The sequence below is a fragment of the Nycticebus coucang genome, chromosome X, assembly GCF_027406575.1.
Source record: "Nycticebus coucang isolate mNycCou1 chromosome X, mNycCou1.pri, whole genome shotgun sequence".
Lineage (NCBI taxonomy): Eukaryota > Metazoa > Chordata > Mammalia > Primates > Lorisidae > Nycticebus > Nycticebus coucang.
In genome coordinates, this window is record NC_069804.1 from 111,304,616 (window position 1) to 111,317,127 (window position 12,512).

Here is a 12,512-nt window from a genome sequence, read left to right on the forward strand (position 1 = left end):
ACTCTACCAAGGGCAACAGAATCAGACTCTGTCTCAAAAAAAAGTAATAAGGAGAGTTGGAAGTGGGTCCCTCTCATGAAGGAGAAAAGGTGAGAAAGAAGAGGGGCAAAGGACTACTGGGTTATTAAATACTCCATTTGAAATTGGCTCCAAGTCTTTCACTGGTCTCTCTGTGCATCCAGACAGTACTGCCTTTTTCTATTGGTCATTGATGGTCTCTTTTTAGTGGTCATTGATTACCTAGGTTACTTCAGACCCACATTCTTATAAGCCCTCCAGACATCCTGGTTCAGCAAGCCAGGTTTTCCTCCCATCCCACTTGAACCCCCTTTCTTAGTATCCCTTCTCATTTCCCCCAAGGAGATTTGGTCCTGAAATCTTGAAGGTAAAATGGACAAAGACTTCTTAGCTATTTCCTGCTGTCAAAAATGGGCATTGGAGGTGGTGCCTGTGGCTCAAAGGAGTGGGGCACCAGCCCCATATACCAGAGGTGGTGGGTTTAAACCCAGCCCTGGCCAAAAACTGCAAAAAAAAAAAAAAAAAAAAGGGCATTGGCCTACATCTCTACATTTTCCACATTGTGCACATGCATAGATTACTTGCATAATGGGAAAAAAAAATTAAAAAAGAAGTCAAGACTCACTCAATGATATTTCTTATGGTTTCACCATGGGGCTTGCAGGAAATAAAAACTAAAGTGTGGATAGCCCTGCAGTTTTGAATGGCTTGAACCACCTTATAATCTGAAGGAAGAAATACCTTGCCGTTAACATAATTAAACTACCATGGTCCCAGTTATCATAAACTCCCAACTGACCAGCACATAGGATTGATTAGGAATAGAGAAGAAACAAGTTCAGGGCCTGCCCATTGGGAGTACCATTAGCACAGAGTGGGAATGAGGAATCAAAGCTGGTGGCCATCATGGGAAACACCCAACTAGCTTTTCATCCTTACACAGTCCAGCACGGGCAGGGTTCACCACAGCAATTAACTGTTCATCTTCCTTTGACATTGGCAGCTGTGGCAAAATCCTCTCTGCTTTACCAGTGTGAAATTCACAGTTGGTGATGCCTGTGGAAGAGAGGCTCACATGATATAACTCAAGCCCAGCAATAGTGGGGAAGCTTCACCTTAGAGAAATGTATAGTAGCCAGGGCTCTGCTAGGTTCCCTTTGAATCTGGCCAACCTCCAAATGAAAGAAATGATTTTGGATGTACTTCATTGTTTCCAAAGCACTTTTCCCTTAAAATATCTCAGTAAGGTTTTCAGCTTGAGTGACAAGATAGTGTTATTTTACAAATTAACAACTCACATGGTACATAAACACCTATACCAAGACAAGAACCTTAACTTTTACTCAAGTGCTCTTCCTGCTTTATCAGACCTTTTCACACACTGCCTCAGGAGGTATCTGGAAGTGGGTAGAGGGGACAAGATGATCTGTTTTCTATACTGCAGTTTGGCACATTTTGTTTGAAGAAAAGGTTTTGTTACTAAAAATGCAGGCTTTAAACCTATTGCATGATGCTATGTAATGCCTCATGAGTTTAATGTCCAGGCTTTCCAGTCCCAAGTTTTGCCACATCCCTTCTTATTGCCTAGCTTTGTTCCTTCCCTCAGGCTTCTCTTCTGGATAGGAAATAAAAAATATTAGATATTGGGACCTTTCCCCAGAAAACCATCAGGACTCCACTTTGACCACTCCAGAGCCCCCTCCTTTCTTCCCTGAAGATCAGAGATCCAATTGCTGCCTCTTCCCACATGATCCTTTACATGTCACAGAAACAACTGCATCCCTTAATTTCTCCCCAGACTGTGAGCTGTGTACCATTGAAGGCTGCAGTCCACCTGGCATCCTCTACTGCCTGCTCCACCAATTCAATCCCGAGGACATGGGATGTATGCTGAGCTAGAGATAGGCCAATTACACCTGGGGAGGTAAGAGAGAATATGAGGAAGGTATTTTAGAGTTTTAAACAAACAAAGTTATTCCTGGGTCACTACCACTACCTCCCGCTACCTACCCTTACAAGCTGCAAGGACCCTGGGAGCTAAGCAGCATGCAAAGTTGGCCCTGGGCTACTACTTGCCAGTTCCACAGCAGATGTCAAGAAGGATGGTGTGAGAGTTCACTCCACTCAGCTCCCTCACAGTCCTATACAGCATCTCTGCACCAGCAGTGTTAATTTGGAAAAAGGCTTCTGGAGAAATGTGGATCTTCAACCCTAGGATATCTTCAAAGATGTGGGGTTCCCCAAATAGGAGCTGGTAGGGGGACTGCTGATGGCTGCAACGGGTCATGGTGCTGGAAAAAAATAAGTGTCCAGGCATGGTGGCTTATGCCTGTAATCCTAGCACTTTGGAAGGCCAAGGTAGGAGTACTACCTGAGCTCAGGAATTCAAGATCAGCCTGTGCAAGTGTAAGAGAGACCCCATATTTACTAAAAATAGAAAAACTAGGCTTGGCACCTGTAGCTCAGTGGTTAGGGTGCCGGCCACATATACCTGGGCTGGTTTGTAGCCAGCCCAGGCCTGCTAAACGACAATGACAACTGCAACCCAAAGATAGCCGGGCATTGGAAGGTGCCTGTAGTGCCAGCTACTTGGGAGGCTGAGGCAGGAGAATTGCTTAAGCCTAAGAGTTTGAGGTAGCTATGAGCTGTGACGCCACGACACTCTACCAAGGACAACAAAGTGAGACTCTGTCTCAAAAAAAAAAAAAAATAAATAAAAATAAAAAATAAAAATAGAAAAATCAGCTGGGCACTGTGGAAGGTACCTGTAGTCTCAACTACTCAGGAAGCTGAGGCTAGAGATCACTTGAGCCCAGGAGTTTCAGATTGCTGTGAGCTTGGCTGATGTCACAGCACTGTCATCTGGGACAACACAGTGAGACTGTCTCAAAAAAATAAATAAATAAATAAATAAAAGAAGAAAGCATCTTGCAATGGTGGGCCATACCATAGCTAGTGGTTGCTTAGAAGAGGAGGCCCTAGCATCTCAGCTAGGAGACACAGCCTCCTTGCCAAGGCCCTGAGAGCTCTGTAGGAATTTTCCCTTAGGGAATGAAAGTCCATGTAGACAATATCATCTACATTCTGACCTGGGTTCCCAGAGCTGGCTGGTGTACAAGGGCCAGAAGCACTTAGCCCAGATCTTCTACTATCAATCAGCACCTCTGCATAAACAATCCAAAAACGGAGACTCTACAAGCCATCGGGCTCCTACTTGCTGTTTGGCTGTTGCAGGTTTACCTTTCCTGGAAGTATAGTAAGGTCAAGTCACAGGCTGCTCCAGTGCCTTTGATGAAAAATTCCTTTACAGTCTCCTTCTGAACACGGAGCTCCTCCTGCCCAGACCACAAAAACAGTAGTCAAGCAAAGACTCATTTCTGAGAAATGTTCTCTCCAGGCTCTACAGTAATAAGCCAGGCAACAGTCAGACAAGAAGACACATTTCTCAAATCCTATTATAGGGCGGTGCCTGTGGCTCAAAGGAGTAGGGCACTGGCCCCATATACTGGAGGTGCCGGGTTCAAACCCAGCCCCAGCCAAAAAAACTGCAAAAAAAAAAAAAAAACTATTATAAATAACACCATAAAGCAACATTTTATAGGACAAAAAAAAAACAACACTATTTTCACATCTCAGTAGAAGCACTATTTTGCTTATCAGCTTTTGACAAATCCTAAACAACAGAATTGGCACTTTCTCTAGTTTGAGCCTCTACTAGTTCTTTAAAGAAAGTGTAAGGTGGGCGGCACCTGTGGCTCAGCGGGTAGGGCGCCGGTCCCATATGCCGGAGGTGGCGGGTTCAAACCCAGCCCCGGCCAAAAAAAAAAAAAAAAAATGGTTCTCTCAGGGCGGCGCCTGTGGCTCAGTCGGTAGGGCGCCGGCCCCATATACCGAGGGTGGCGGGTTCAAACCCGGCCCCGGCCAAACTGCAAAACCAAAAAATAGCCGGGCGTTGTGGCGGGCGCCTATAGTCCCAGCTACTCAGGAGGCTGAGGCAAGAGAATCGCTTAAGCCCAGGAGTTGGAGGTTGCTGTGAGCTGTGTGAGGCCACGGCACTCTACCGAGGGCCATAAAGTGAGACTCTGTCTCTACAAAAAAAAAAAAAAAAAACAAAAAAGTGTAAGGTTGTACTTGTTCTAAACAAGGAGCTAAACTAAGTTTTTGTACCATTATGAAGAGGCAATAACCTTTCTTTTTATTTCTGTATCTTTAATAACCTTTCAATTGTCTTTATACATCTCCACTTCAGACATTCCAACCACCCACCCAAACACCACCTCAAAAGACATTTGAGTCCTAGGAGAAAGAAAAGAGGGGGCACAGAAGAGAATGAGCTTGGTAGTAAAATCCTTTCTTTGAGTTTGTAACATTTTAAAATTCTTACGCCACTACAGAGAACCTAAGTAATAGCCTTATACAAGGATGTATCACAACAAACCATGTTGGAGCTAGAAAGTTAAAAACACCAAGCCAGGAATCAAAAGTTGTGGGTTCAAATCCTAGCTTTGCTATTTACTAGTTCTTTAACCTTGGGTATTTCTATGCCTCCTTTTACTCATCTGTAAAATGAGGGTGACAATGCATTGCCTTCTCTTGCCTACTTCACAAGTTGACTGAGAGTATATGAATGGTTTAACGTGTGAATGTTTGGGGTGGTGCCCGTAGCTCAGGGGGTAGGGTACCGGCCACATTCACCAAGGCTCGCAGATTTGAACTGGGCCAGGGCCTGCTAAAACAACAACGACAACTGCAACAACAACAAAAAATAGCTGGGCATTGTGGCAGGTGCCTGTAGTCCCAGCTACTTGGGCGGCTGAGGCAAGAGAATCACTTAAGCCCAAGAGTTTGAGGTTGCTGTGAGCTGTGACACCATAGCACTCTACCCAGGGTGACAGCTTAAGACTCTGTCTCAAAAAAAAAGTGAATGTATGAAAGCTCTAAGTGTGCTACAAATGTTAATTATTATTTGGGTTATGAATTTCTGATATTCTAGTCTCTACTGAATTGGCTTTTAGATTCAGTAGAGCACCTACTACCATGGGTAAAGTTCTTGCGAAAATCCTTAGGACTCAGCCAGGCACAGTGGTTCACGCCTGCAATCCTAGCACTCTGGAGGCCACAGCAGATGGCTTGCTCGAGCCCATTAGTTCAAGACCAACCTGAGCAAGAGTGAGACCCCGTCTTAACTAAAAATTAAAGAAACTAGATGGGTGCGGTGGTGAATGCCTGTAGACCTAGCTACTCAGAAGGCTGAGGCAGGAAGATCACTTGAGCCCAAGAGTTTGAGGTTGCTGCGAGCCAGGATGATGCCACAGCACTCTACCCAGGGCAACAGAGTGAGACTCTGTCTCAGAATAAAATAAATTACTTAGAAATCCTCACATGACAATTAATTTGATAACCTAGCCACAGTAGTTTAATTATACCAGCAGTAGGGTTAAATATTATCCTTGGAATCTTCCCCTCCCCAATCTCAACCCCTCTCCCCAATGAACATAAATATTCCATGGATGTGTAGTTTCTGCTATGTGCCCTGAAACTTCCCCAAACCAACAGTTGCATAGTAACAGGTAGGGTTGCTACAGCTTAGCTGCCCCTATCACCCTGTGAGTCTCACCTGACTTAATTCCTGGGGATGGAAAGTGATGATAGCCATTGTGTGCCCTTGGCTATTGGTGCGGACTGTGAGCTCACGCCAGTATCCACCTTCATGAAACAGAAGGCAGGGCTCCACTGGAGACTGTCGAAGGAACATTTCATAGTACTAGGAAGGAAACAGTATTATTATACAGGGAAAACGAACAAGTTCTACAGCTGATTATTCATGGTAGGTGACTGGGGCTGTATTATGTCTTCCCAAAACTCACATATTGAAGCCTTAACCCCTAGTACCTCAGAATGTGACTGTATTTGGAGATATGCCTTTTAAGGAAGTGACCAAGTTAAAATGAGGCTGTTAAGGCAGGCCTTAATCCAATCTGACAGTCATCCTTAAAAAGAAGAAATTCAGACACACAGAGAGACACCAGAGATAAATATATAAAAAGAAAAGACCGGCTGGGCTCTGTGGCTCATGCCTGTAATCCTAGCACTCTGGGAGGCTGTGAGGCGGGTGGATTGCCTGGGCTCAGGAGATCAAGACCAGCCTAAGCAAGAGGGAGACCCCCATCTCTACTAAAAACAGAAAAAAGAAAAAAAAAAAAACTAACCAGGTGTGCTGGCACACACCTGTTATCCCAGCCACTCAGGAGGCTGAGGCAAGAGGATTGTTTAAGCCCAAGAGTTTGAAGTTGCTATGAACTATGACACCATGGCACTCTACCCAGGGTGACAGAGTAAGACTCTGTCTCAACAACAAAAAATAAAAAAAGAGATGAAGAGAAAAGGTCACAACATGAGGACAAAAAAGGTGTCCATCTATAAACTAAATCTGCCAAAGACCCTGATCTTAGAGTTCTAGCCTCAATGAGGCAATAAATGTCATTGTTTAAGCTACCCAGTCTGTGGTATTTTGCTATGGTAGCCCTAGCAGATTAATTCGGTGCCATAAGAGGATCCCTGCCCTATGACCTTACAAAGGATACTATCCATTGTATTCTAAGCAATAAGCTCCATGAAGGCTTAGAGTTGTATCATTAGTCTGGCACATACCGTATGCTCAATAAATATTATTAAAAGAAAGTATGAATGAACAGAAAAATTATTCATATATGGAATCTCAGTTTATTCTACATACAGTATGGAATATAATAATCTTCCATATCTGTGAATTCCTTCTGGCAGCAATTCCTAATGTATCACTAAGCTGCTATAATTCCATTCCTACTTATAACTTCCTAATGTTAGCCTATCATTTCTGTATTTCTTCACCCAACCAGGTGCCAACTATATTATACCTTAGTCAGATCCTCCATTTCTTCCTGGTGAATAAAAGTCAAATGCAATCCTGATTTAGTTTTTGTGATGTCAAAACTCCTTAAAGCCAATTTTTTTTTTTTTTTGGAGACAGAGTCTCAAGTCGTCACCCTGGGTAGAGTTCCATGGCACCACAGCTCACAGCAACCTCAAACTCTTAGGCTTAAGCAATTCTCTTGCCTCAGCCTCCCAAGTAGCTGGGACTACAGGTGCTCAAGACAACGCCCGGCTATTTTTTTGTTGCACTTGTCATTGTTATTTAGCGGGCCCAGGCCGGGTTCCAACCACCAGCCTCGGTGTATGTGGCTGGTGCCCTACGTACTGAGCTATGAGCACCACCCCATTTTTTTTAAAAGCCAGACTTTTTAAACAAAAGCCAGTTACTACCATGACAGGACACACTGTCCAATTTATTAGGTCCTTTTGTTTTCATAATGCATGTATTCTGGGTCCACCATGTTTTTTTTTTTTTTTGAGACAGAGTCTCACTCTGTTGCCCTTGGTAGAGTGCCATGGTGTCACAGCTCACAGAAACCTCAAACTCTTGGGCTTTAAGCAATTCTCTCGCCTCAGCCTTCCAAGTTGCTGAGACTATAGGTGCCCGCCACAAGGCCTGGCTATTTTTTTTGTTGCAGTTTGGCCGGGGCCAGGTTTGAACCCGCCACCCTTGGTATATGGGGCCAGCGCCCTACCCACTGAACCACAGGCACCGCCTAGTTTCTTTATTATTTTTTATTTATTTTATTTTATTTTATTTTTTGCAGTTTTTGGCCAGGGCTGGGTTTGAACCCACCACCTCTGGCATATGGGGTTGGTGACCTACTCCTTTGAGCCACAGGCGCCGCCCCAGTTTCTTTATTTTAAAATGGAATGAAAACTCCTATTCTTACATGGGAATGCCTACGTATTAAGACTGAAGGGAATTTCTAGTTGAAATGACAGAATATTCCTCCTAAAAATCCTACTATGATGAAATAAAATTTTAAAACTGTCTCCCTTCTCTCCCTCCTACACCATTACTACTTTCTTTAAACGGGTCATTCCAATCACTATACAAGCATGTTCTTACTCTCCCATTTTAAGAAGAAATTAGAAAAGAACCTTCTCACTCTCATGTTCTCTACTAGCTATTACTCCATTTCTCTGCTCCTCTGTGTAGCAAAACTCCACACAAGGACTGTACCTATTCATTGCCTCCCCATTCTTCTTCTATTCACCCACTTGAATTAGGTCTCCACTACTCCACCGCAGCAGCTCACAATAAGGTCACCCCTGACCTCCTTGTTATGAAGTCCAATGGTCAATTCTCAGTTCTCTTCCTCCACCTATCCGCGGCATTGGGAACAGCTGATGAGACACTCTTCATTGGCTCACTTTCTTTCCTTGGCTCCCAGGACATCTCACTCTCCTGTCTGCTACGACCTCACTGGCTGCTCCTTTTTGGTCTCCTTTACTGGTTCTTCCTCTTCTCCCAATCTTCTTAAAATGGGAATGACCAAGGGCTCAGTCCCCGTTCCTCTTCTCTTTTCTATCTACTCTCATTCCCTTGGTGATCTCTTCCCAGTCTTGTGATTTTAAATAACATCTACATGTTAACAACTCCTTGATTTCTCTCTTGACACCAGGATAATATATCCAACTACCTACTTGATGTATACACTCAGATGTTTAATAGGCATCTCAAATGCAATATGTTCAAAATTGAACTACCAATCTTCCCCTACCCAAATGTCCCCTACCTGTCTTCTCCTGTCAGTTGATAGTAACCCCATCCTTCTGCTTGCTCTACCCAAGCACCTGGAGCCTCTCTTTCTCTAACTACCTCTCATTCAATCCAACAAGAAATCCTGCTGTGGGCGGCACCTGTGGCTCAGTCGGTAAGGTGCCAGCCCCATATACCGAGGGTGGTGGGTTCAGGCCCGGCCCCGGCCAAACTGCAACCAAAAAATAGCCGGGCGTTGTGGCGGGCGCCTGTAGTCCCGGCTACTCGGGAGGCTGAGGCAAGAGAATTGCTTAAGCCCAGGAGTTGAAGGTTGCTGTGAGCTGTGTGAGGCCACGGCACTCTACCGAGGGCCATAAAGTGAGACTCTGTCTCTACAAAAAAAAAAAAAGAAAGAAATCCTGTTGTTCTATCTTCAAGGTATATCCATCTCCACTGCTACCACTGGTCTATATTATCTCTCACTTGGTTTACTACAACAGCCTCTGAACTGGGCTCCCTCCTTCTACCCTCTCCCACCAACCTCCAATTCATTCTCAACACAGCAATCAGAGTGATCTTGTTAAAAATCTAAATCACAGAAAAAGAAAAAAAATCTAAATCATAGGGTGGAGGGAGGGTAATTGGTGGGACCACATGTATGGTGCATCTTACAAGTGTACATGTGAAATTTACTAGTTGTGAATAGAAATGTTTTAACACAATAACTAAGAAAATGCTGTGAAGGCTATGTTAACCAGTTTGATGACAATATTTCAAGTTGTATATAAAACCAGCACATTGTACCCCATGATTGCATTAATGTATACAACTATGACTTCATAAAAAAAAATCTAAATCTTATCATAGCAGTCAGCCCCCATCAAAACCTACAATGGCTCCCCATTTCATTCAAAATAAAAGCCAAAGTCCTAACAATGACCCCAAAGCATAATCTGGCCCTCATTCATTCACCTCTTCCCCTTATCCATCTGGGCCTACTATCAGTTCTTCTAAAAAGCCAGCCACACTCCATCTTAGGGTCTTTGCAATAGCAATTGACTTTTTTTTAATTGAGACAGAGACTCACTTTGTCACCCTTGGTAGAGTGCCATACCATCATAGCTCACAGCAACTTCAAACTCTTGGGCTCAAGCGATTCTCTTGCCTCAGCCTCCCTAGTAGCTGGTACTACAGGCGCCCACCACAATGCCAGGCTATTTTTATTTATAGCAGGCCTGTTCAAAACCACCAGCCCTGAAGCATGTGGCCGGAGCCTGGAGCTCTAACCACTGAGCTACAGGTGCCCAGCCTGCAATAACAATTTCTTTTTGTGATGAATGCTCTTCCCTAAGACAACATCTCTTTCTCTCTCTCTCTCTTTCTTTTTTGAGACAGAGTCTCACTTTCTTACCCTGAGTACTATGCTGTAGCATCACAGCTCACAGCAACCTCAAACTCCTGGGCTCAAGTGATTCTCTTGCCTCAGCCTCCCGAGTAGCTGGGACTACAAGTGCCTGCTACAACGCCCGGCTATTTTTAGAGACGGGGTCTTGCTCTTGCTCAGGCTGATCTCCAACTCATGAGCTCAAGCAATCCACCAGCCTCGACCTCTCAGAATACTAGGATTATACGCATCAGCCACCTCGACTGGCCAACACCGTTGCTTTCTTTCTTTTCTTTTTTTTTTTGTGTAGTCTCAGGCCAGGTTTGAACTCACCAGTGCTTCGGTGCATGTGGCTGGTGCCCTAACCACTGAGCTACAAGCGCCCAGCCCACCATCCTTTTTTTTTCTTTTTGTAGAGACAGAGTCTCATTTTATCGCCCTTGGTAGAGTGCCATGGCATCACATAGCTCACAGAAACCTCCAATTCCTGGGCTTAGGTGATTCTCTTGCTTCAGCCTCCCGAGGAACTGGGACTACAGGTGCCTGCCACAATGCCCAGCTATTTTTGTTGTTGTTGTTGTTGTTGCAATTTGGCCAGGGCTGGGTTTGAACTCACCACCCTCAGTATATGGGGCCAGCCCCCTACCCACTGAGCCACAGGCTCCACCCCCACCATCATTTTCTTAAAGTCTTTTTTCCAGAGTTGCTCAACCTCAGCACTAGTGAGATTTTTTTTTTTTTTTTTTGAGACAGAGTCTATGTTGCCCTTGGTAAAGTGCTGTAGCGACACAGCTCACAGCAACCTCAAACTCCTGGGCTCAAGCAATTCTCTTGGATCAGCCTCCCAAGTAGCTGGGACTACAGGTGCCCACCACAACACCCAGCTATTTTTTTGTTGCAGTTGTCATTGTTGTTTAGCTGACCCACGCTAGGTTTGAACCCACCAGCCCCCGTGTATGTGGCTGGCGCCCTAGCCACTGAGCTACAGGTGCCAAGCCGTGACCTTATTTTTTTGTTTGTTTGTTTTTGTTTGTTTGTTTTTTTGAGACAGAGTCTCACTCTGAATAAAATTTAAAAATAACAAAAAGAAAAAAACAACAGAGTCTTACTCTGCCATCCTGGGTAAAGTACTATGGCATCATCATAGCTCACAGCAAGGTCAAATTCATGGGCTCAAGTAATCCTCTTGTTTCAGCCTCCCAAGTAGGTAGCAGTACAGGCATGTACCACCATGCCTAGTTTTTCTACTTTTAGTAGACACGGGGGTCTCACTCTTACTCAGGTTGGTCTCCTGAGCTCAAGCAATCTACCTGCCCTAGGCTCCCAAAGGGCTAGGATTATAGGTGTGAACCACGGTGCCTGGCTGCACTAGTGACATTTTGAGGCAGATAATTCTTTGTTATAGGGAACTGCCCCATGCATTATAGGATGTTGTGTGTGTGCGTGTAGGGTGGGGAGTGGCTGAGACATGACCTCACTATGTTGCTCAGGCTGGAGTGCAATGGCTAGTCACACATGCAATCATACCACATGACAGCCTCTAACTCCTAGGCTCAAGAGATCCTCCTATCTCAGCTTCCCTAGTACCCAGGACTACAGATGTGTGTCACCATGCCCAGCTATCATCGCAAGATGTTTAAAAGCAGCCAGGCATGATGGCTCATGCCTGTAATCCTAACACTCTGGGAAGTGGAGGTAGAGGGATTATTAAGCTCATGAGTTAGAGACCACCATGAGCAAGAGGGAGACCCCCTAGCTGGGCGTGGTGGCTCAAGCCTATAATCCCAACTCTCTGGGAGGCAGAGGTGGGTGGATTGCATGAGCTCATGGGTTCAAGACCAGCCTGAGCCAGATCGAGACCTCATCTCTAAAAATAGCCGGGCATTGTGGCAGGCATCTGTAGTCCTAGCTACTCGGGAGGCTAAAGCAAGAGAATCACTTGAGCCTAAGAGTCGGAGACAGAGTCTGCTATCAGTTATGATGCCACAGCACTCTACCAAGGGTGACAAAGCAAGAATCTGTCTCAAAAAAAAAAAACAAAGAGTGAGACCCCGTCTCTATTAAAATAGAAAAAATTAGCTCAGCATTGTGGTGGGCACATGTAGCCCCAGCTATTGAGAAGCTGAGGCATGAGGATTGCTTGAGTCTAAAAGTTTGAGGTTGCTGTGAGCTATGATGACGACACCACAGCACTCAACTCCAGGGTGACAGAGTGAGATTCTATCTCAAAAAAATAAAATAAAAAGTTTGACACCATCCCTGGCCTCTACTCACTAGATACCAATATTACCACCTAACCATGCCCCAGTGATAACAACTGAAAATGTCTCCGGACATTGTTAAATATTCCCTCCAGGACAAAACTACCCTCATATGAGAATCACTGCTTTATTGAAGTATCATTTTCTCAATGAAGCCTACCTTGACCCTATTAAAAACTACAGCCTACACTTTTCCCGGCTCTCAGAACTTATCCTCCTTACTCTACTGTAT

At 44.6% G+C, this 12,512-nt stretch overlaps 1 protein-coding gene across 1 annotated transcript in view; it reads right to left on the reverse strand.

The window, feature by feature from the left end:
* Positions 1-546: 546 nt before the first annotated feature.
* Positions 547-12,512, reverse strand: part of TRMT2B (tRNA methyltransferase 2 homolog B) — a 42,993-nt gene continuing 31,027 nt past the window's right edge. Inside the window, 6 exon segments of the mRNA XM_053579050.1 lie at positions 547-743; positions 958-1,074; positions 1,833-1,934; positions 2,095-2,309; positions 3,259-3,353; positions 5,636-5,782. Coding sequence (XP_053435025.1) covers positions 640-743; positions 958-1,074; positions 1,833-1,934; positions 2,095-2,309; positions 3,259-3,353; positions 5,636-5,782 — 780 coding nt within the window. The 3' untranslated portion in view covers positions 547-639.